Genomic DNA, 23520 nt, shown 5'->3' with positions numbered 1-23520 from the left:
TGAGACTTCCAAAATTTTAAATCATTTGCCTCTGAGTGAGTTTCCTGTATAAAACAAAAATCTGCATTGAACTTCTTAGCATAGAGAAATATAGCCTTACGTTTAACCTTGTCCCTTAAACCCCGAGCATTGAGAGAAATAACTGTTAGAGATGAAACGATGAACCGAGACTCTTAAGAGCGAATACGAATGAAGTAGTGTAGCTAAGTAGATAATACCCTGAAATCTGAGCGAGTAGAATCTTATAAGAGCAGAAAGCTCTCCTTTTTAACATCAAACTAGCAATTTAATAATATATATTAAACAATAATAAAAAGGTTTCTATTCTTAACAAGCTATAATAATAATAATAGCTTATTATTAATTATATTTAATAACCAGTTTCTTTCTATTATTCTTCCATTAATAAAAAAACGTATGTATAGCATGGTGCAATCACACCGAGGACATTAGACATTGAACATTGGACTAAGGTTACTAGAAAATTAAGAGAGATAGATTACAATAGGAGGCCCATGCCGGGAGAGTATCCTAACTTTACCTAGTCACAAACCCAGCACAAACCCAGCAGCGAGCGCACACCCTATGAACGAGGGCAATCTGGCAGGTTTGAACGTACACAGTTCCAGTGCAACTATAAACAGGTTAACTTTACAAGAAACAGAGACCAATGCAGCAGGAGACGATCTGCAACGCCGGGCTCGTGGCGGTACCGTTACTTGAGAGAGACCGTAGCATTGTTGTTGTGGTTACACCGCCCCGAGCTGCCTCCCCGGTACGTTCAAGCCACTCCCCCAGCTCGGACGTGCCGGAAACATCCGAGCGCTCGGCTCGCGCTCTGAGGAGACGAGCGCTGCACTGCACCAGGTGTTTGCCATCATCCATCAGGCACACCTGTGGCAATCAGGCAGCCTTCTACAAGAAGCCTCCCAGAACACCACTCCGTGCTTCGACGTACTGAACCCTGTGACTCTCCCTCCGCGATTTCCACGGCTCCCCGCGTCTCCCTTGTCCCCAGCGACCTTCACGTTTCTCCCCGGACCTCTCCTGCGATCTCCCCCCTTGTCCCTCTATCTGGACCCCTCCTTTCGGACTCGACTTCCCGGATCTCGGACCTGGACTTTCTCGGACAACCCCCCTTGGATCACGGACTGGACTTTCTCGCCAGGTGCACGCACATTTTTTCAACACCTCCTGGTCATTTACATACCGCGCCACACATTGGCTAAAAACACTCACACATACTTATTCACGCAAACCACGGGACACCACACATAGTTTACTCACACATCCCACTAACAGAACGCCTTTTTTCACCATACATTTCCCTCCCACAATAAAACCTCCCTTTGGAAGTTATCTCGTGTCTGTCTGTCTTGGGTTTCGCCACACGGGTCAGGTTCTGGTGCGCGAGCATAACAGAACGTCGAAGCCATTATGGACCCAGGCAAACCCAAGGAGCGGACGGTCCCTGTGACGCCCCAGAGCTCCGTCCCCCTAGAGGCAGTAGTAAGAAGTCACAGTTGCCAACTTGCCTCTCTCTGCTCAGAGCTTACTACTGCCTTCACCCGTGTCACCGGAGAGATCAGCGATCTTCAGTCCGGCTCCCAGGCCGCGACGAGCGCGTTAGATACCCTCACCGCGCAGATCGCTGCACTCTCCACAGCGGTCTCCAGGATGAGCGACCACCCTGCCCTGGCCTCGGTCTCTGCCCCCAGCTCGGCCTCCGGTTTCCCCGTTCCTGGTCCCGACGTTCCCCCTCCGAGTCAACCCCCACTGGACCCCCGGTGCGAGCCTAACCTCCCCTGCCCCAAGGCCTTCGGTGGGGAGTTCGAGCTGTGCAGGGGTTTCCTTGGTCAGTGTGAGCTCCTGTTCAAACACCAGCCAGCTAGGTATAGGACAGGAGAGACCAAGGTAGCCCTTGTCATGTCCCTCCTCACCGGCAAAGCCCTCAGCTGGGCCATAGCGGCGGTAGGCCATACCGAGCAGCTCGCCTCGGACTATGGTGCCTTCCGCTGCGAGTTCAATCTGGTGTTCGACCACCCAGCTGACGGGCAGGACGCTGCCGGCCGCCTCCATTCCATCCAACAGGGAGCCAGGTCGGTGGGAGATTATTCCCTGGAGGTAAGGATACTCGCGGCAGACAGTGGGTGGGATGACACTGCGCTCAAGAGCGCGTACAGGAGGGGGCTGAGCGAGCCCATCAAAGATCTTATCGTTCGGGACCGCCCTGCCTCCTTCAACGAGCTCGTCACCCTCGCCCTCCAGATGGACGAACGGCTGCGGGAGCGGCGCCAGGAACGCGCCCCGTGCGCTGGCCCCTCCCATAGACCAACCCCCGTCCGTCCTACCGGTGCCTTCCCTGGGTCAGCGTCCCGTGGGCTCTCTCCACCCTCACTCTTTCGGGTAATCACGTGGAAGCTATCCGTTTCTTGGTTTTGCACGCCCCCACAGCGCCCCTGGTGTTAGGAAGACCGTGGTTGGAACGGCACGATCCCTACATCTCTTGGTCTACTGGGCGGATTTTGGGTTGGAGCGTTGCGTGTCATGCCAACTGCCTTCGCTCCGCCCACTCCCCGTCCAGCGGCCTCAGACCCGTGCCTCCTCCCACGGATCTCACTGGTGTTCCTTCCATTTATCACGATTTAGCCCCTGTATTTAGTAAAGAGAGTGCACTTTCCCTCCCCCCTCACCGTCCCTATGATTGTGCCATAGATCTCTTTCCCGGGGCCGCCCTTCCCACCGGTCGGTTGTATAACCTCTCCGTCCCAGAGAAGGAGGCTATGCGCAATTATATCACAGAGTCCCTGGCCTCAGGAATCATAAGGCCCTCGTCTTCCCCGGTGGCGGCGGGCTTCTTTTTTGTGGCAAAGAAGGAGGGCAGGCTGAGGCCTTGCATAGATTATCGAATGTTAAATAATATCACGGTGAAAAATAAATACCCACTCCCCCTTATGAGTTCCACGTTCGAGCCACTCACTCACGCCACGGTGTTCACGAAGCTGGACCTGCGCAGCGCGTACCACCTGGTGCGCATCCGGGAAGGGGATGAATGGAAGACGGCCTTCAACACCCACCTAGGGCATTTCGAGTACCTCGTTATGCCCTTCGGCCTCACCAACGCCCCGGCCGTCTTCCAGGCATTGGTCAACGACGTGCTCCGGGACATGCTGAACACGTTCGCGGTGGTGTACCTGGATGACATACTCGTGTTCTCCAGGACTGAGGAGGAACACCACCAGCATGTCCGCCTGGTCCTCCAACGGCTGCTGGAGAACAGGCTCTTCGTGAAAGCCGAGAAGTGCGTGTTCCACTCCGCCTCCGTGGAGTTCCTTGGCCACATCGTGGAGAAGGGGCTCGTCCGCACTGACCCCAGGAAGACCCGAGCGGTGGAGGAGTGGGCGCGGCCCACCAACAGGACGCAACTCCAGCGCTTCCTGGGGTTTGCAAACTTCTACCGGCGCTTCATCAGGGGGTTCAGCCGTGTGGCCGCCCCCCTCACTGCACTCACCTCCAACCTCCGCCCCTTCTCCTGGACCTCGGAGGCGGAAGCCGCCTTCTTGGCCCTGAAGAGGCTGTTCACAACGGCTCCGGTGCTCGCCCACCCGGACCCGTGCAGACAGTTCATCGTGGAGGTGGACGCATCGGACACGGGCATCGGAGCCGTCCTCTCCCAGCGGTTGGAGGAGGACCAGAAGATCCACCCGTGCGCCTTCTTCTCCCGGCGTTTCAGTCCTGCGGAGAAGAATTATGACATCGGCAACAGGGAGTTGCTGGCCGTCCACGCCACCCTAGAGGAGTGGAGACACTGGCTGGAGGGAGCAGGGCAGCCGTTCATCGTATGGTCCGATCACAAAAACCTGACCTACGTACGGACGGCTAAGAGGCTCAACCCCAGGCAGGCGCGCTGGGCTCTCTTCTTCAGCCGGTTCGACTTCACCCTCACCTACCGCCCGGGCACCAAGAACGTCAGGGCAGACGCCCTCTCCCGTCTGTTTCCCGAGGGGTCCCCTGACGCCCAAGACACCATCCTTCCCCCGGCCCGGGTGGTGGGTGCCGTCACCTGGGCCATCGAATCAGTGGTGAGAAGGGCCCAGCGCGCCCATCCCGACCCAGGCAATGGACCCCGGAACCGGCTATTTGTGCCTCCCTCTGTCCGGCCCCAGGTGCTGGAGTGGGGCCACTCCAGCCATCTTGCCTGCCACCCCGGTGTCTACCGAACGGTGGCCTTCATCCGCAGGGGTTTCTGGTGGCCCACCATGGAGGCAGACACCAGAGAGTTCGTGGCAGCCTGCACCACCTGCGCCCGCAGCAAGGCTCTCCATCGCCCTCCAGCAGGTCTGCTGCGCCCCCTTCCTGTCCCCGGCCGACCTTGGTCCCACATTGCCTTGGACTTCGTAACTGGCCTCCCCGTGTCCCAAGGCAATGACACCATTCTGACCATTGTCGACCGGTTTTCCAAGGCCGTCCATTTTGTTGCCCTCACCAAACTCCCCTCTGCAGCCGAGACGGCGGACCTTCTCGTCTCCCACGTCGTCCGACCTCATGGGATTCCCCTGGACATTGTCTCTGACCGTGGTCCCCAGTTCACTTCGAAGGTATGGCAGGCCTTCTGTAAGGGGATTGGGGCCACGGTCAGCCTCTCCTCCGGGTATCACCCCCAGACCAATGGGCAGGCAGAGCGGGCCAATCAAGCCCTGGAGGCGGCTTTGCGTTGCGTTACCACCAGCAACCCCGCTTCCTGGAGCAAGTACCTGCCCTGGGTGGAGTACTCGCTCAACTCCATGGAGAGTTCGGCTACCGGTTTGTCCCCCTTCGAGTGTTCCCTGGGCTATCAACCCCCTCTGTTCCCCCATCAGGAGTTGGAGGTGGCGGTCCCGTCCACGAGGGCCCATCTCCGCCGATGTCGGCGCGTTTGGAAGACCGCCCGGGCCGCTATGTTGCGAGCTACAGAGCGGGCCCGGCGCAGCGCCAACCGGCGGAGAGTGCCGGCCCCAGCTTATCGACCTGGCCAGAGGGTATGGCTCCTGGCCCGGGACCTGCCCCTCCCTACCCTCAACCGGAAGCTGGCTCCCCGCTACGTCGGTCCCTACACCATCGACCGCATCGTCAACCCTTCGGCGGTGCGTCTCCATCTCCCTACCTCACTCAAGATCCATCCCGTCTTCCATGTCTCGCGCCTCAAACCGGTAGCCACCAGCCCCCTGTCTCCCCCTGTCCAAGCTCCTCCACCCCCCAGGGTCCTCGACGGTGGTGACATGGTCTGGGATGTCGACCAGCTGCTCGCCGTACGCCGCCGGGGGCGTGGGTACCAATACCTGGTGGACTGGGTTGGCTATGGGCCCGAGGACCGCAGCTGGGTTCCCCGGTCCTACCTGGCCGACCCCGCACTCCTGGAGGAGTTCTATCGGGCCCACCCCAACGCCATCGGACGGTCACCCGGTGTCTCCCGTAGGAGGGGGGGTCCTGTTGTGGTTACACCGCCCCGAGCTGCCTCCCCGGTACGTTCAAGCCACTCCCCCAGCTCGGACGTGCCGGAAACATCCGAGCGCTCGGCTCGCGCTCTGAGGAGACGAGCGCTGCACTGCACCAGGTGTTTGCCATCATCCATCAGGCACACCTGTGGCAATCAGGCAGCCTTCTACAAGAAGCCTCCCAGAACACCACTCCGTGCTTGGACGTACTGAACCCTGCGACTCTCCCTCCGCGATTTCCACGGCTCCCCGCGTCTCCCTTGTCCCCAGCGACCTTCACGTTTCTCCCCGGACCTCTCCTGCGATCTCCCCCCTTGTCCCTCTATCTGGACCCCTCCTTTCGGACTCGACTTCCCGGATCTCGGACCTGGACTTTCTCGGACAACCCCCCTTGGATCACGGACTGGACTTTCTCGCCAGGTACACGCACATTTTTTCAACACCTCCTGGTCATTTACATACCGCACCACACATTGGCTAAAAACACTCACACATAGTTATTCACGCAAACCACGGGACACCACACATAGTTTACTCACACATCCCACTAACAGAACGCCTTTTTTCACCATACATTTCCCTCCCACAATAAAACCTCCCTTTGGAAGTTATCTCGTGTCTGTCTGTCTTGGGTTTTGCCACACGGGTCAGGTTCTGGTGCGCGAGCATAACAATTGTACCGTTAACGCTACAAGAAAGATATCACAAGGAGGCCCATAACGGGAGAGTATCCTATGTTAGCGAAACCAAGCACAAAAAAGCTATTCAAGACTGAATGAACAAGCAACAGTCTGAACTGTAGTTGATGAATGAATGAACGAGCAAACGATACATTGGTATTCCCTGTCTTCACCTTGCGCCATCAGATAGACAGTCTCCTACGCTGCTGGCTAGTCACCCGTCTGCTTGGGGGGGGGGGTGAATTTCCTTTCTCTCGATGAAGGCTCTAGCACCGACGAAGTAGGCCAGCTTGCTCTCCTTTCTTGCCTGCTCCACCAACGGCCACAGTAGGTGACGTCTTGCCCTGTCCTCTGGAGAGAAGTCTTCCTTGAACCGCGGCTTGTCCTCTGGTAGGAATGTTGAGTGCTTCGCTGCTTTCCAGACCCCGTCGCGGTAGTGTCTCATTGAGAACTGCAGAATAATGGCTCTCGGACGCTGGTTGTCCTGATGCGGTTTCCCGAGCCTGTGGACACTGTCGATTACGTCAGGGAGTTTGTCCCGGAGGTCTGGAGCCGTTCTCTGGCAAATGGCAATCACCTTCTCCCGAATGTCCTCTCCTTCCTTCTCAACGAGGCCGAACAGACGCAGGTCTCAGCGTCGTTTGTACCTTGACAGTTCAAGCACCCTGTTTTCCATTTCAGCCAACTTCTGCTCTGTCCTATTGAATCTGGTGACCGTGGCGTCCACTCTGCTTCAGATCTTTCCCCTCACCACACATGAACTGGACTGATTCTGTCAGCCCGTCAATTCCTGCCTGTAGACTGTCTGCTCTTCCGTTGACGGCCAGTCAGCTTTGTAATGATGCTATGAGCAATGTCCTCATCTTCTGTCAGCGACCTGGTTCTCTTGTTGACCTGCTGGGTTTTTGACGGGAGTCCGCTGAGCCAGCACCACCACCAACAGTAGACTTGCGCTTCGTTGCTAAGTTGCTAGGTGCGGTTGCCATCTCTCAACGAAAAGCTAGCTAGCTGTGTTAGCTTAATCTGTGAAGCTAGTTGAGAGCTGTGGGAAAAAGTAACTTGACGTTTGTTCTTACCAAATATCGTTCGTGGAAGAACGATATTTAGATAATGAAATATATCCTATTAATAATAATACACTTTTCTATAAAATAATCGTCTAAATTGCTATTTTAAAAAAATACGTTCAGGAGAGAATTCTGACGCGGTCTGTACGTTACGCCGCCATCTTCAACAGCACTCTTTTCATGAACTCGCTAGTTTACACTATGGGAGACATGGCGGATGACGTTCTGAGCACGCTAGCACTGACGGATGAGGACAAGAAAAAGTACGACAAAGTAAAGCAAGCGTTTGATAAAGATTTCATATGCAAGCATAATGTGATCTAGGAAAGAGCTAAATTCAACAAGCGTAGCCAGGAGCCTGGTGAGACGGTTGTAGCGTTTATTACTGCTGTGCATCAACTGGCTGAGCATTGTCAGTATGTCAGTATTCTCCAAGATGAGATGATCAGAGACCGCCTTGTCATAGGTATCAGAGACCATGGACTTTCAGAGAAGTTGCAGCTAGATTCTGAGTTGACTCGTGAAAGCTGTCACACAAATCCGCCAGAGTGAGGAAATTAAAAAGCAACAGCCTGCATTGAGACAGAGTAGCACAGATGGCACAGAGGCAAACATGGATGCAGTTAGATTCAAGTTCAAACAGAAATACTCTCCACACGGAAAAAGTGGTTTTAAACCAAAGGAAAGAGTGCAAAATAATGCAAATACTAAATGTGGTAGATATTGGGAGACACGTGAAAATTCATTCGATGCATGTCTCGCGCGCACTGCTGAGTGCAGGAAATGTAAGAAAAGGGGGCATTTTGCCGCTGTTTGTAAAACGAAAATGAGAGTGGAAGAAATTAAGGAAAATGACTTCGATGAAAACGTAGAGACATTGTTCCTGGGCACAGTGAATTGTACAAAATCGAACACATTCTGGCAGAACTCGGTTGCAGTGAATGGTCAGCAGATGACGTTCAAGTTGGACACGGGCGCTGCAGGGACAGTTATCCCGGCACATTTGTATTCACAAAAGCCACATGGAAAGCTGCTACTGTCAACCAAAAGACTGTGGACCAAGTAACTCTCCCATAGAAGTGAAGGGACATTTTACTGTGGATATTAGTCACAATGGAATTGTAGCGGAGCAGTGAGTGCATGTTGTGCCAGGGTTAGTGACTCCTTTGCTTGGCTTACCAGCGATACAAGACCTCTGCCTGCTCAGCCCTGTGCAAGCTATCACAGCAGCTGAGGTCAGCTACAAAGAACAATATCCCAGAGTTTTCACAGGCTTAGGTAAGCTAGAGGGAGAATACAAAATTAAATTAAAAGAAAATGCCACTCCCTTTGCCCTCGCTGTGCCACGCCGTGTGCCATTGCTCTTAAGAGGAAAAGTTCAAGAAGAGTTAAAAAGGATGGAGGAAGTGGGCGTTATTTCTCCCATAGAGGAAGCTACAGAGTGGTGCTCAGGAATGGTCGTAGCACCAAAACCTAATGGAACAATTAGAATATGTGTCGACTTAACCCGCCTGAACAAAAATGTGTGCAGGGAGCAACATATTCTTCCAGCTGTTGATGAGACGCTAGCTAAGCTAGCTGGAGCTAGGATTTTTTCCAAACTGGATGCCACTGCCGGTTTTTGGCCAGGTGCCTTTGCACAAAGATTCAGCCCCACTCACCACTTTCATCACTCCATTTGGTCGTTATTGTTATAATCGGCTTCCCTTTGGAATATCATCCGCGCCAGAACACTTTCAGAAGCGTTTAACATAGATGCTTGACGGCCTAGAAGGAACTTTGTGTCATGCGGATGACATCCTGGTGTTTGGTGCCACGCCCAAAGAGCATGATGACAGGGTGCATCAAGTGTTGCAAAGACTGCAGCAGCGGGGCCTAACTCTGAATGACAAATGTCAGTTCGCAGTGAAGCAGGTCAGATTTCTCGGACACGTTGTCAGTTCAGAGGGCATACAAGCAGATCCTGAGAAGATTAGGGCAATTAGAGAGATGCCCCCACCCAAAGATGTGGCTGACGTAAAACGCTTCACGGGGATGGTCAACTATGTGGGGAAGTTCTCTCCTAACATCGCAGAGCTCACTGGGCCAATCAGAGAACTCCTGAAAGCAGAAAAAATGTGGATGTGGGGAGCAGCGCAACAGTGTGCTTTTGAAAAGGTGAAAAATGAGCTCAGCTCATCTACTGTCCTTGCCCAGTACAGTCCAGAGAAACTGACCAGGGTGTCAGCAGACACATCGTCTTACGGATTAGGAGGGGTCTTATCTCAGCTTCAAGAACCTGGAGATTGGAGGCCAGTGGCTTTCATATCTCACAGCATGACTGAAACAGAGCGCAGATATGCCCAAATAGAAAAGGAGGCCCTTGCTGTCACCTGGGCTTGAGAAAGATTTCAGATCTACCTGCTGGGCCTACAATTTGTGATGCGAACCGACCACAAACCGTTAATCTGTCTTCTCAGCTCAAGGCCACTGGATGACGTCCTGCCTCGTATAATACGCTTCAGATTGAGACTTAGGCGTTTTTCCTACTCAATCGTACATGTACCAGGGAAAAATCTTATTGCAGTAGACGCTCTATCAAGAGCTCCACTCCAGCATACTGCAACAGAGGAAGACCTTGCGCTTCAGAATGACATCACAGCTCAAATCAATGAGGTCATTCAGCAACTCCCGGCCTCACCTGAGAAGTTGCTACAAATAAGAAGAGCACAAGAAGAAGATCCAGTGTGTAAGCAGCTGTCCTCCCTGATCCACACAGGATGGGAAAAAGCAGTTCTGCGCCACAGTTAAAGCCTTTCTGGCAATACAGAAACGACCTGTTGATGGTGGATGGCCTGTTGATGAAAGGAAGATAATACTGATTCCAGCAAGCATGCAACAGGACATCTTGGACAAAATTCGCCAGGGTCACCAGGGAATGGTGAAATGCATGGCCAGGGCCCATGAAGCAGTGTGGTGGCCTGGGCTGACAAAACAGATCAGAGAGAAGGTACGTTAGTGTGAAATTTGTGCTAAAGAGAGTCAAAATGCCACAGAACCTCTGATGACCACACCCTTGCCATCACGCCCATGGGAACGGCTAGCAGCTGACTTATTTGAGTGGAAGAAGGGTCAGTATTTAGTAGTCATTGATTACTATTCAAGATAAATTGAGGTTGCCAATTTAACAAGCACTTCAGCAACAGCTGTGATTCTGAAAATAAAAGTCATCTTTAGCCGCCACGGGGTGCCGGATACACTCGTCACAGACAACGGACTGCAGTTTGCTGCTGCAGAGTTTGCAGATTTTGCTAAAGATTATAACTTTCAACATGTTACCAGTAGCCACCGTTACCCGCAAAGCAATGGGGAAGCTGAATGTGCAGTAAAGACTGTGAAATCCTTGTTGCAGAAGAGTGAGGACCCTCACAAAGCGCTTATGGCGTACAAAGCAACTCCTCTTGCCCATGGAGTATCACCGGCACAGCTCCTGATGGGGCGCAACATCCAAACACCCCTTCCGGTGTGTCCACGCACTCTCAAACCAACATGGCCAGACTTGAGAGATTTCGAGTTGAAAGACCAGGAGCTTAAAAGACAACAGGCTGAAAGGAGTACCACTAGATGCCACAGGCGTACCACTAGATGCCGCAGGACTGCCACTAGATGCTGCAGGCGTGCCACTAGATGTCACAGGAGTGCCACTAGATGCCACAGGAGTGCCACTAGATGTCACAGGCGTGTCACTAGATGCCACAGGAGTACCATCAGATGCCACAGGAGTACAACCTGCAGCTGAACATGCCTAAAACTGTGGTGATGACGGTGGACATCAGGAGGAGTCCCCCAACACTGCTCCCCTTCACCATACTCAACATCACGGTGTCTGTGGTGAAAACCTACAGATTTCTGGGTTCCACAATCTCCCAGGACCTAGGTTAGGCATCCAACATAGACACAATCATCAAAAAGGCCCAGCAGGATGTACTTTCTCCACCAGCTCAGGAAGTTCATCCTGCCTCAGGAGCTGCTGATTCAGGTCTACACTGCAATAATCCAGTCTGTCCTCTGCACATCCATCACTGTCTGGTTTGGTCCGGCCACCAAACAGGACAGGGACAGACTACAACAGACAGTTAGGTCTACAGAGAAAACCACTGGTGCCAACCTGCCCTCCATTCAGGACTCCTACACCTCCAGACTCAGTAGACAGGCAGGCAACATCACTGCAGACCCATCACACCCTGGTCACAACCTGTTCCAACTCCTCCCCTCTGGTAGGCGCTACAGAGCACTGTACCCCCAAACAACCAGATATAGAAACAGTTTCTTTCCGCGGGCTGTTATTCAAGTGAACACTTAACACTGTCAATAAATCCAGCCATGTTGTATATACTGTACTGTATATGTTGTACATACTGTACTGTATATGTTGTACATACTGTACTGTACATGTTATATATACTGTACTGTACATGTTGTATATACTGTACTGTACATGGTGTACATACTGTGCTGTACATGTTATATATACTGTACTGTACATGTTGTGTATATACTGCACTGTACATGTTATATATACTGTACTGTACATGTTGTATATACTGTACTGTACAAGTTGTACATACTGTACTGTACATTGTATGTACTGTACATGTTGTACATATTGTACTGTACATATTGTACATACTGTACTGTACATGTTGTATATACTGTACTGCACATGGTGTATATACTGTGCTGTACATGTTGTACATACTGTACTGTACATGTGGTATATACTGTACTGCACATGGTGTATATACTGTGCTGTACGTGTTGTACATACTGTACTGTACATTGTATGTACTGTACATGTTGTACATACTGTAACGTACATGTTGTACATACTGTACTGTATATGTTGTATATACTGTACTATACATGTTGTACATACTCTACTGTACATATTGTATATACTGTACTGTACAAGTTGCATATATTGTACTGTACGTTTTACGCATACTGGTACACTCTGTCATGTCCATGTACCTCAGGCATGTATGTCAGTGAGCTGCTAACATGTATTTCAGCATCTCTGATGTATTCTCTGCACCATTACACCTTATCACCTCTTGTGTCTCCTGTATGAGTCAGTCCTTGTGTACATATGTGAAGATTGTTGTGTTGTTATTCTATGTTAAGTACACTGAGAGAGCCATGAAACCAGAGTCACATCCCATGTGTGTGCAAACCTACATGGCCGATAAACATGATTCTGATTGTGATGTCTCCAGTATCAACAGGAGGTGGCAGTGTTGCAGGAGAGGCTCCGTGTTGCAGCTCTGCGACAGGAAGAATGTGAGACAAGATTACTGATCCAGGATCAGCAGAACCAGAGGATGCTACAGGAGTACCAGGTATGAAGAGTAATGCAGTGTTACTTTGATACAGTACTATGATACTGTATGGAAGTATCATAATACCATGTCATATCGTTCACTACAAAAAATACTTATTCTGTTATTGCAATTCAAAACTGTTCAACATAACACATGATAATAACACAAAATATAACACATGATAAAAAATATAACACATGATAATAACACAAAAAACACATGATAATAACACAAAAATATAACACATGATGATAACAGAAAAATATAAAACATGATGATAACACAAAAATATACCACATGATGATAACACAAATGGATAACACATGATAATAACACAAAAATATAACACATGATGATAACAGAAAAATATAAAACATGATGATAACACAAAAACATACCACATGATGATAACACAAACGTATAACACATGATGATAACACAAACGGATAACACATGATAATAACACAAAAATATAACACATGATGATAACAGAAAAATATAAAACATGATGATAACACAAAAATATACCACATGATGATAACACAAACGTATAAAACATGATAATAACACAAAAAAAGAACACATGATACTACTACTACTACGGGGTCCTCCCTATAGTCCCCGGGTCCTATAGTCCCCGGGTCCGATGTTCCCCGCTTTGTATGAGACCGGGGAATATCGGACCTTTTTGTATACAGAGGGCCCTATATTCCCCACTTTTCCCCAAAAGGGTCCTATGTTCCCCGTTTTGTATGTGCAGGGGAACATAGGACCTTTCTTTATAAAAAGGGTCCTATGTTCCCCTAGGGCACCCGGGGAACATAGAAACATAGGAACAGCAGGTTTGACGCTGTTTGGCGCAAAAAGTGCATTTTCAATAATGCATTATTTAGGGCAGATTATTAAGAAGACAATGAATCATACGATTTCTATTTTTATATCACAAAAACGAATTCACAAAGTCCAGGTTGGCTAAAGTATGTGGAAACTTTCGACACTAAACCAGTTTCAACTTATTAGGCTATAGCCTATATTTGGGCGCATAACCCACCCCGGTAGTTCTCTGATATTTATGCGTGAAATGTGTCACTTACCGAGGAAAATGCGCCTCGCCGAGTAGGTGAGCTGACTCGTCTGTGTCTGAATGTAATATAGTAAGCCTATGTTCCTTGAGCAACTGTACCCGGGCATAGCTCAGTCGGTAGAGCTCTCGCCTATGGATCGCAAGGTCGTGAGTTCGATCCCGGGTGCCGCCAACTCAGCGTATGAGTAGCACATTGTGCGAGAAGTGCTGGGAGCTGAGGATAGGTGTTGTGTTGCAACAGAACACAGGTCCGACATCAGAAGGACTGTCTCACGCCGTCTCTCTCACCTCTCTGTGACTGCCACAACAGAACACAGGTCCGACATCAGAAGGACTGTCTCACGCCGTCTCTCTCACCTCTCTGTGACTGCCACAACAGAACACAGGTCCGACATCAGAAGGACTGTCTCACGCCGTCTCTCTCACCTCTCTGTGACTGCCACAACAGAACACAGGTCCGACATCAGAAGGACTGTCTCACGCCGTCTCTCTCACCTCTCTGTGACTGCCACAACAGAACACAGGTCCGACATCAGAAGGACTGTCTCACGCCGTCTCTCTCACCTCTCTGTGACTGCCACAACAGAACACAGGTCCGACATCAGAAGGACTGTCTCACGCCGTCTCTCTCACCTCTCTCTGACTGCCGCAACAGAACACAGGTCCGACATCAGAAGGACTGTCTCACGCCGTCTCTCTTACCTCTCTGACTGCCGCAACAGAAAACAGGTCCGACATCAGAAGGACCGTCTCACGCCGTCTCTCTCACCTCTCTCTGACTGCCGCAACAGAACCCAGGTCCGACATCAGAAGGACTGTCTCACGCCGTCTCTCTCACCTCTCTGTGACTGCCACAACAGAACACAGGTCCGAGATCAGAAGGACTGTCTCACCCCGTCTCTCTCACCTCTCTGTGACTGCCACAACAGAACACAGGTCCGACATCAGAAGGACTGTCTCACGCCGTCTCTCTCACCTCTCTGTGACTGCCACAACAGAACACAGGTCCGACATCAGAAGGACCGTCTCACGCCGTCTCTCTCACCTCTCTCTGACTGCCACAACAGAACACAGGTCCGACATCAGAAGGACTGTCTCACGCCAGCTCTCTCGACTCTCTGTGACTGCCACAAAAGAACACAGGTCCGACATCAGAAGGACCGTCTCACGCCGTCTCTCTCACCTCTCTGACTGCCACAACAGAACCCAGGTCCGACATCAGAAGGACCGTCTCACGCCGTCTCTCTCACCTCTCTGTGACTGCCACAACAGAAAGCAGGTCCGACATCAGAAGGACCGTCTCACGCCGTCTCTCTCACCTCTCTCTGACTGCCACAACAGAACACAGGTCCGACATCAGAAGGACCGTCTCACGCCGTCTCTCTCCCCTCTGTCTGACTGCCACAACAGAACACAGGTCCGACATCTGAAGGACTGTCTCACGCCGTCTCTCTCACCTCTCTGTGACTGCCACAACAGAACACAGGTCCGACATCAGAAGGACTGTCTCACGCCGTCTCTCTCACCTCTCTGTGACTGCCACAACAGAACACAGGTCCGACATCAGAAGGACTGTCTCACGCCGTCTCTCTTACCTCTCTGACTGCCGCAACAGAAAACAGGTCCGACATCAGAAGGACCGTCTCACGCCGTCTCTCTCACCTCTCTCTGACTGCCGCAACAGAACCCAGGTCCGACATCAGAAGGACTGTCTCACGCCGTCTCTCTCACCTCTCTGTGACTGCCACAACAGAACACAGGTCCGAGATCAGAAGGACTGTCTCACCCCGTCTCTCTCACCTCTCTGTGACTGCCACAACAGAACACAGGTCCGACATCAGAAGGACTGTCTCACGCCGTCTCTCTCACCTCTCTGTGACTGCCACAACAGAACACAGGTCCGACATCAGAAGGACCGTCTCACGCCGTCTCTCTCACCTCTCTCTGACTGCCACAACAGAACACAGGTCCGACATCAGAAGGACCGTCTCACGCCAGCTCTCTCACCTCTCTGTGACTGCCACAAAAGAACACAGGTCCGACATCAGAAGGACCGTCTCACGCCGTCTCTCTCACCTCTCTGACTGCCACAACAGAACCCAGGTCCGACATCAGAAGGACTGTCTCACCCCGTCTCTCTCACCTCTCTCTGACTGCCACAACAGAACACAGGTCCGACATCAGAAGGACTGTCTCACGCCGTGTCTCTCACCTCTCTGTGACTGCCACAACAGATCCCAGGTCCGACATCAGAAGGACTGTCTCACGCCGTCTCTCTCACCTCTCTGTGACTGCCACAACAGAACACAGGTCCGACATCAGAAGGACTGTCTCACGCCGTCTCTCTCACCTCTCTGTGACTGCCACAACAGAACACCGGTCCGACATCAGAAGGACTGTCTCACGCCGTCTCTCTCACCTCTCTGACTGCCACAACAGAACACAGGTCCGACATCAGAACGACTGTCTCACGCCGTCTCTCTCACCTCTGTCTGACTGCCACAACAGAAAACAGGTCCGACATCAGAAGGACTGTCTCACCCCGTCTCTCTCACCTCTGTCTGACTGCCACAACAGAACCCAGGTCCGACATCAGAAGGACTGTCTCACGCCGTCTCTCTCACCTCTCTCTGACTGCCACAACAGAACACAGGTCCGACATCAGAAGGACTGTCTCACGCCGTCTCTCTCACCTCTCTGACTGCCACAACAGAACCCAGGTCCGACATCAGAAGGACTGTCTCACGCCGTCTCTCTCACCTCTCTCTGACTGCCACAACAGAACACAGGTCCGACATCAGAAGGACTGTGTCACGCCGTCTCTCTCACCTCTCTCTGACTGCCACAACAGAACCCAGGTCCGACATCAGAAGGACTGTCTCACGCCGTCTCTCTCACCTCTCTCTGACTGCCACAACAGAACACAGGTCCGACATCAGAAGGACTGTCTCACTCCGTCTCTCTCACCTCTCTCTGACTGCCACAACAGAACACAGGTCCGACATCAGGACTGTCTCACGCCGTCTCTCTCACCTCTCTGACTGCCACAACAGAACACAGGTCCGACATCAGAAGGACTGTCTCACGCCGTCTCTCTCACCTCTCTCTGACTGCCACAACAGAACACAGGTCCGACATCAGAAGGACTGTCTCACCTCGTCTCTCTCATATCTCTCTGTAACTGGTGAATGAACCTCCATTTATTTATTTATTTATTGTTTCATTTGTCCACAATTAAATGGTTGGTTTTTGTTTTTTTGTGGTTCAAGAGTGAGTTTTATTCTTTTCTTTCTTGTGTGTGAGCCCTGTGATGGTCTGGCGGCCTGTCTAGGGTTTCTCTCCGCCTGCCGCCCAGTGACTGATGGGATATTTTCCAGCATCCCCACCACCCTTAGAGCAGGATAAGCACTTCAGAAAATATATGGATAATAATAATAATAATAATCAATTATAATAAGTAATAATAATCAGAGCAGCAGTAACAACAATATCTGCACATAAAACCAAGTCTGCTGGGGCGGTGAAACATAGAAGGCCTGCTGTTGTGGCTCTTGGGGAAAAGGAATTGGGGAACGCTGCTCTAAACCCTTTGTGATCGACACTTTGTGTAATATCTGTTAAATTTTTGGTCCCAAATATCATCTGTAACCTGCAGTGTTAGAATACCTTGCTAATGGCGGGGGTTCGTGTAGCATGAAGGTCTATTCTGTTGCTTACCAACACGGGGATCGCCGGTTCAAATCCCCTTGTTACCTCGGTCTTGTTCGGGCATCCCTACAGACACAGTTGGCCATGTCTGCGCATGGGAATCCAGATGTGGCTATCTGTATTGGTCGCTGCATTAGCGCCTCCTCTGGTCTGTCAGGGCGCCTGTTCAAGGGGGGGGACTGGGGGGAATAATGTTATCCTCCCTCGCACTACGTCTCCCTGGTGAAATTCCTCACTGTCAGGTGAAAAGAAACACAGGTGACCCCTCATGTATGCGAGGAGGCATGTGGTAGTCTGCAGCCCTCCCCGGATCAGCAGAGGGGGTGGAGCAGAAACCTGGACAGCTTGGAAGAGTGGGGTGATTGGCCAAGTACAATTGGGAGGACAAAGGGGGGAAAATCCCCCCCCCCCCAAAAAAAAGACTACATCAGTAAACTGAACTCCACAGGTCCAAATTCAACGATTTCGCTGTCCCAAGTTACATGATGATAACTTATTAACTCACCATGTTACATCAGTAGTCAGAGTAGTGATATTACCGTGTTGTGTTGCAGGTCAGTAGTCAGAGTAGTGATGTTACTGTGTTTTATTGCAGGTCAGTAGTCAGAGTAGTGATGTTACTGTGTTGTGTTGCAGCTCAGTAGTCAGAGTAGTGATGTTACTGTGTTGTGTTGCAGGTCAGTAGTCAGAGTCGTGATGATACCGTGTTGTGTTGCAGGTCAGTAGTCAGAGTAGTGATGTTACTGTGTTGTGTTGCAGGTCAGTAGTCAGAGTAGTGATGTTATCGTGCTGTGTTGCAGGTCAGTAGTTAGAGTAGTGATGTTACTGTGTTGTGTTGCAGGTCAGTAGTCAGAGTAGTGATGTTACTGTGTTGTGTTGCAGGTCAGTAGTCAGAGTAGTGATGTTACTGTGTTGTGTTGCAGGTCAGTAGTCAGAGTAGTGATGTTACCGTGCTGTGTTGCAGGTCAGTAGTCAGAGTAGTGATGTTACCGTGTTGTGTTGCAGGTCAGTAGTCAGAGTAGTGATGATACTGTGTTGTGTTGCAGGTCAGTAGTCAGAGTAGTGATGTTACTGTGTTGTGTTGCAGGTCAGTAGTCAGAGTAGTGATGTTACTGTGTTGTCCTGCAGGTCAGTAGTCAGAGTAGTGATGTTACTGTGTTGTCCTGCAGGTCAGTAGTCAGAGTAGTGATGATACTGTTGTTGTGTTGGAGGTCAGTAGTCAGAGTAGTGATGATACCGTGTTGTGTTGCAGGTCAGTAGTCAGAGTAGTGATGTTACTGTGTTGTGTTGCAGGTCAGTAGTCAGAGTAGTGATGTTACTGTGTTGTCCTGCAGGTCAGTAGTCAGAGTAGTGATGTTACTGTGTTGTCCTGCAGGTCAGCAGTCAGAGTAGTGATGTTACTGTGTTGTGTTGCAGGTCAGTAGTCAGAGTAGTGATGTTACTGTGTTGTGTTGCAGGTCAGCAGTCAGAGTAGTGATGTTACTGTGTTGTGTTGCAGGTCAGTAGTCAGAGTAGTATTGTTACTGTGTTGGGTTGCAGGTCAGCAGTCAGAGTAGTGATGTTACTGTGTTGTGTTGCAGGTCAGCAGTCAGAGTAGTGATGTTACTGTGTTGGGTTGCAGGTCAGCAGTCAGAGTAGTGATGTTACCGTGTTGTGTTGCAGGTCAGTAGTCAGAGTAGTGATGTTACTGTGTTGTCCTGCAGGTCAGTAGTCAGAGTAGTGATGTTACTGTGTTGTCCTGCAGGTCAGTAGTCAGAGTAGTTATGTTACTGTGTTGTGTTGCAGGTCAGTAGTCAGAGTAGTGATGTTACTGTGTTGTCCTGCAGGTCAGTAGTCAGAGTAGTGATGATACTGTGTTGTCCTTCAGGTCAGCAGTCAGAGTAGTGATGATACTGTGTTGTGTTGCAGGTCAGTAGTCAGAGTAGTGATGTTACCGTGTTGTGTTGCAGGTCAGTAGTCAGAGTAGTGATGTTACTGTGTTGTCCTGCAGGTCAGTAGTCAGAGTAGTGATGATACTGTGTTGTCCTTCAGGTCAGCAGTCAGAGTAGTGATGATACTGTGTTGTGTTGCAGGTCAGTAGTCAGGGTAGTGATGATAATGTGTTGTCCTGCAGGTCAGCAGTCAGAGTAGTGATGTTACTGTGTTGTGTTGCAGGTCAGCAGTCAGAGTAGTGATGTTACTGTGTTGTCCTGCAGGTCAGCAGTCAGAGTAGTGATGATACTGTGTTGTGTTGCGGGTCAGTAGTCAGAGTAGTGATGACACTGTATTGGGTTGCAGGTCAGCAGTCAGAGTAGTGATGCTACTGTCTTGTGTTGCAGGTCAGAAGTCAGAGTAGTGATGTTACTGTGTTGTGTTGCAGGTCAGTAGTCAGAGTAGTGATGATACTGTTTTGTGTTGCAGGTCAGGTTGGAGGACACAGAGTCACGTCTCAGAAGACTCCAAGATGACAAAGACCTGCAAATGAATAGCATCATCAGCAGGTATCTGTGTGTGTGAGTGAGAGAGAGATATAGTGTGTGTGTGAGAGAGATATAGTGTGTGTGTGTGTGTGAGAGAGAGATATAGTGTGTGTGTGTGAGAGAGATATAGTGTGTGTGTGTGAGAGAGATATAGTGTGTGTGTGTGTGTGTGAGAGAGATATAGTGTGTGTGTTAGAGAGATATAGTGTGTGTGTGTGAGAGAGATATAGTGTGTGAGAGAGAGAGATAGTGTGTGTGTTAGAGAGAGACAGAGAGATATAGTGTGTGTGTGAGAGAGGGAGAGAGATATAGTGTGTGTGTGTGAGAGAGATATAGTGTGTGTGTGTCAGAGAGATAGTGTGTGTGTGTGAGAGAGAGAGATATATAGTGTGTGTGTTTGCGAGAGATACAGTGTGTGTGTGTATGTGTCAGAGAGAGAGATACAGTGTGTGTGAGAGATATATATATAGGGTGTGTGTGAATGAGAGAGAGAGAGATATAGTGTGTGTGTGACAGAAAGAGATATAGTGTGTGTGTGTGACAGAGAGAGAGTTATAGTGTGTGTGAGTGAGAGAGATATATAGTGTGTGTGTGTGTGTGAGAGAGATATAGTGTGTGTGTGAGAGAGAGAGATACAGTGTGTGTGTGTGAGAGAGAGAGATATAGTGTGTGTGTGAGAGAGATATAGTGTGTGTGTGTGTGTGAGGGATATAGTGTGTGTGTGTGAGAGAGAGATATATATAGTGTGTGTGTGTGTGTGAGAGAGAGATACAGTGTGTGTGAGAGAGAGAGATATAGGGTGTGTGTGTGTGAGAGAGAGATATATAGTGTGTGTGAGTGAGAGAGATATAGTGTGTGTGAGAGAGAGAGAGCGATATAGTGTGTGTGTGTGAGAGAGAGCGATATAGAGTGTGTGTGTGAGAGAGATATATAGTGTGTGTGAGAGAGAGAGATATAGTGTGTGTGTGAGAGAGAGATATAGTGTGTGTGTGTGTGAGAGAGAGATATAGTGTGTGTGTGTGAGAGAGAGATATAGTGTGTGTGAGAGAGAGAGATATAGTGTCTGTGTGAGTGAGAGAGATATAGTGTGTGTGTTAGTGGGAGAGATATAGTGTGTGTGTGAGTGAGAGAGATATATATAGTGTGTGTGAGTGAGAGAGATATAGTGTGTGTGTGTGTGAGAGAGAGAGAGATATAGTGTGTGTGTGAGAGAGAGATATATATAGTGTGTGTGAGTGAGAGAGATATAGTGTGTGTGAGAGAGAGAGATATAGTGTGTGTGTGAGAGAGAGATATAGTGTGTGTGTGTGTGTGAGAGAGAGATATAGTGTGTGTGAGAGAGAGAGAGATAGTGTGTGTGTGTGAGAGAGATATAGTGTGTGTGAGAGAGATATAGTGGGTTTGTGTTAGAGAGAGAGATATAGTGTGTGTGTTAGAGAGAGAGAGATAGTGTGTGTGTGTGAGTGAGAGAGATATAGTGTGTGTAAGAGAGAGAGAGGAGAGATATAGTGTGTGTGAGAGAGAGATATATTGTGTGTGTGAGAGAGATATAGTGTGTGTGTATGAGAGATATAGTGTGTGTGTGTGAGAGAGATATAGTGTGTGTGTGAGAGAGATATAGTGTGTGAGAGAGATATAGTGTGTGTGTTAGAGAGAGAGAGATAGTGTGTGTGTTAGAGAGAGAGAGATAGTGTGTGTGTGTGTGAGTGAGAGAGATATATTGTGTGTAAGAGAGAGAGAGGAGAGATATAGTGTGTGTGAGAGAGAGATATAGTGTGTGTGTGAGAGAGATATAGTGTGTGTGTGAGAGAGATATAGTGTGTGTGTGTGAGAGAGATATAGTGTGTGTGTTAGAGATATAGTGTGTGTGTGTGTGAGAGAGATATAGTGTGTGAGAGAGAGATATAGTGTGTGTGTTAGAGAGAGAGAGATATAGTGTGTGTGTGTGTGTGAGAGATATAGTGTGTGTGTGTGTGTGAGAGAGAGAGATACAGTGTGTGTGAGAGAGATATAGTGTGTGTGTTAGAGATATAGTGTGTGTGTGTGAGAGAGATATAGTGTGTGAGAGAGAGATATAGTGTGTGTGTTAGAGAGAGAGAGAGATATAGTATGTGTGTGTGTGTGAGAGATATAGTGTGTGTGTGTGTGTGAGAGAGAGAGATACAGTGTGTGTGAGAGAGAGATATAGGGTGTGTGAGTGAGAGAGATATAGTGTGTGTGTGAGAGAGAGAGATATAGTGTGTGTGTGTGTGACAGAGAGAGAGATAAAGTGTGTGTGTGTGAGAGAGAGATATAGTGTGTGTGTGAGAGACAGAGAGAGATATAGTGTGTGTGTGTGAGAGAGATATATAGTGTGTGTGAGAGAGAGATATAGTGTGTGTGAGAGAGAGAGATATAGTGTGTGTGTGTGTGAGAGAGAGATATAGTGTGTGTGTGTGTGTGAGAGAGATATATATAGTGTGTGTGTGAGAGAGAGAGAGATATAGTGTGTGTGTGTGAGAGAGAGAGATATAGTGTGTGTGTGTGACAGAGAGAGAGATATAGTGTGTGTGTTAGAGAGAGAGATATAGTATGTGTGTGAGAGAGAGATATAGTGTGTGTGTGTGAGAGAGAGAGAGATATAGTGTGTGTGTGTGTGAGAGAGATATAGTGTGTTTGTGTGTGTGTGAGAGAGAGATACAGTGTGTGTGAGAGAGAGATATAGGGTGTGTGAGTGAGAGAGATATAGTGTGTGTGTGAGAGAGAGAGATATAGTGTGTGTGTGTGAGAGAGAGAGAGATAAAGTGTGTGTGTGTGAGAGAGAGATATAGTGTGTGTGTGAGAGACAGAGAGAGATATAGTGTGTGTGTGTGAGAGAGATATATAGTGTGTGTGAGAGAGAGATATAGTGTGTGTGTTAGAGAGCGATATAGTGTGTGTGTGTGTGAGAGAGAGATATAGTGTGTGTGTGTGTGTGTGAGAGAGATATATATAGTGTGTGTGTGAGAGAGAGAGAGATATAGTGTGTGTTTGTGAGAGAGAGAGATATAGTGTGTGTGTGTGACAGAGAGAGAGTTATAGTGTGTGTGTGTGAGAGAGAGAGATATATAGTGTGTGTGTGTGTGAGAGAGATATAGTGTGTGTGTGAGAGAGAGAGATACAGTGTGTGTGTGTGAGAGAGAGAGAGATATAGTGTGTTTGTGAGAGAGATATAGTGTGTGTGTGTGTGTGAGGGATATAGTGTGTGTGTGTGTGAGAGATATATATATATAGTGTGTGTGTGTGTGAGAGAGAGAGATACAGTGTGTGTGAGAGGGAGAGATATAGGGTGTGTGTGAGTGAGAGAGAGAGATATAGTGTGTGTGTGTGAGAGAGAAAGAGATAGTGTGTGTGTGTGAGAGAGAGATATATAGTGTGTGTGAGTGAGAGAGATATAGTGTGTGTGAGAGAGAGAGCGATATAGTGTGTGTGTGTGAGAGAGAGAGCGATATAGTGTGTGTGTGTGAGAGAGATATATAGTGTGTGTGTGAGAGAGAGATATAGTGTGTGTGTGTGTGAGAGATATAGTGTGTGTGTGAGAGATATAGTGTGTGTGTGAGAGAGATATAGTGTGTGTGTTAGAGATATAGTGTGTGTGTGTGTGAGAGAGATATAGTGTGTGAGAGAGAGAGATAATGTGTGTGTTAGAGAGAGAGATATAGTGTGTGTG

The 23520-nt window shown here is 49.3% G+C and overlaps 1 protein-coding gene across 1 annotated transcript in view; it reads left to right on the top strand.

Annotated features, from left to right (window-relative positions):
* LOC130111005 (disabled homolog 2-interacting protein-like) overlaps nucleotides 1–19869 on the top strand; it is a 145569-nt gene extending 125700 nt beyond the window's left edge. The window contains 2 exon segments of the mRNA XM_056278076.1: nucleotides 12477–12599; nucleotides 19774–19869. Coding sequence (XP_056134051.1) covers nucleotides 12477–12599; nucleotides 19774–19869 — 219 coding nt within the window.
* Nucleotides 19870–23520: the final 3651 nt, after the last annotated feature.

Source organism: Lampris incognitus, chromosome 1, assembly GCF_029633865.1.
Source record: "Lampris incognitus isolate fLamInc1 chromosome 1, fLamInc1.hap2, whole genome shotgun sequence".
Lineage (NCBI taxonomy): Eukaryota > Metazoa > Chordata > Actinopteri > Lampriformes > Lampridae > Lampris > Lampris incognitus.
Note: the sequence above shows the minus strand (reverse complement) of the source record. Positions and strands in the feature narration are given on the sequence as shown.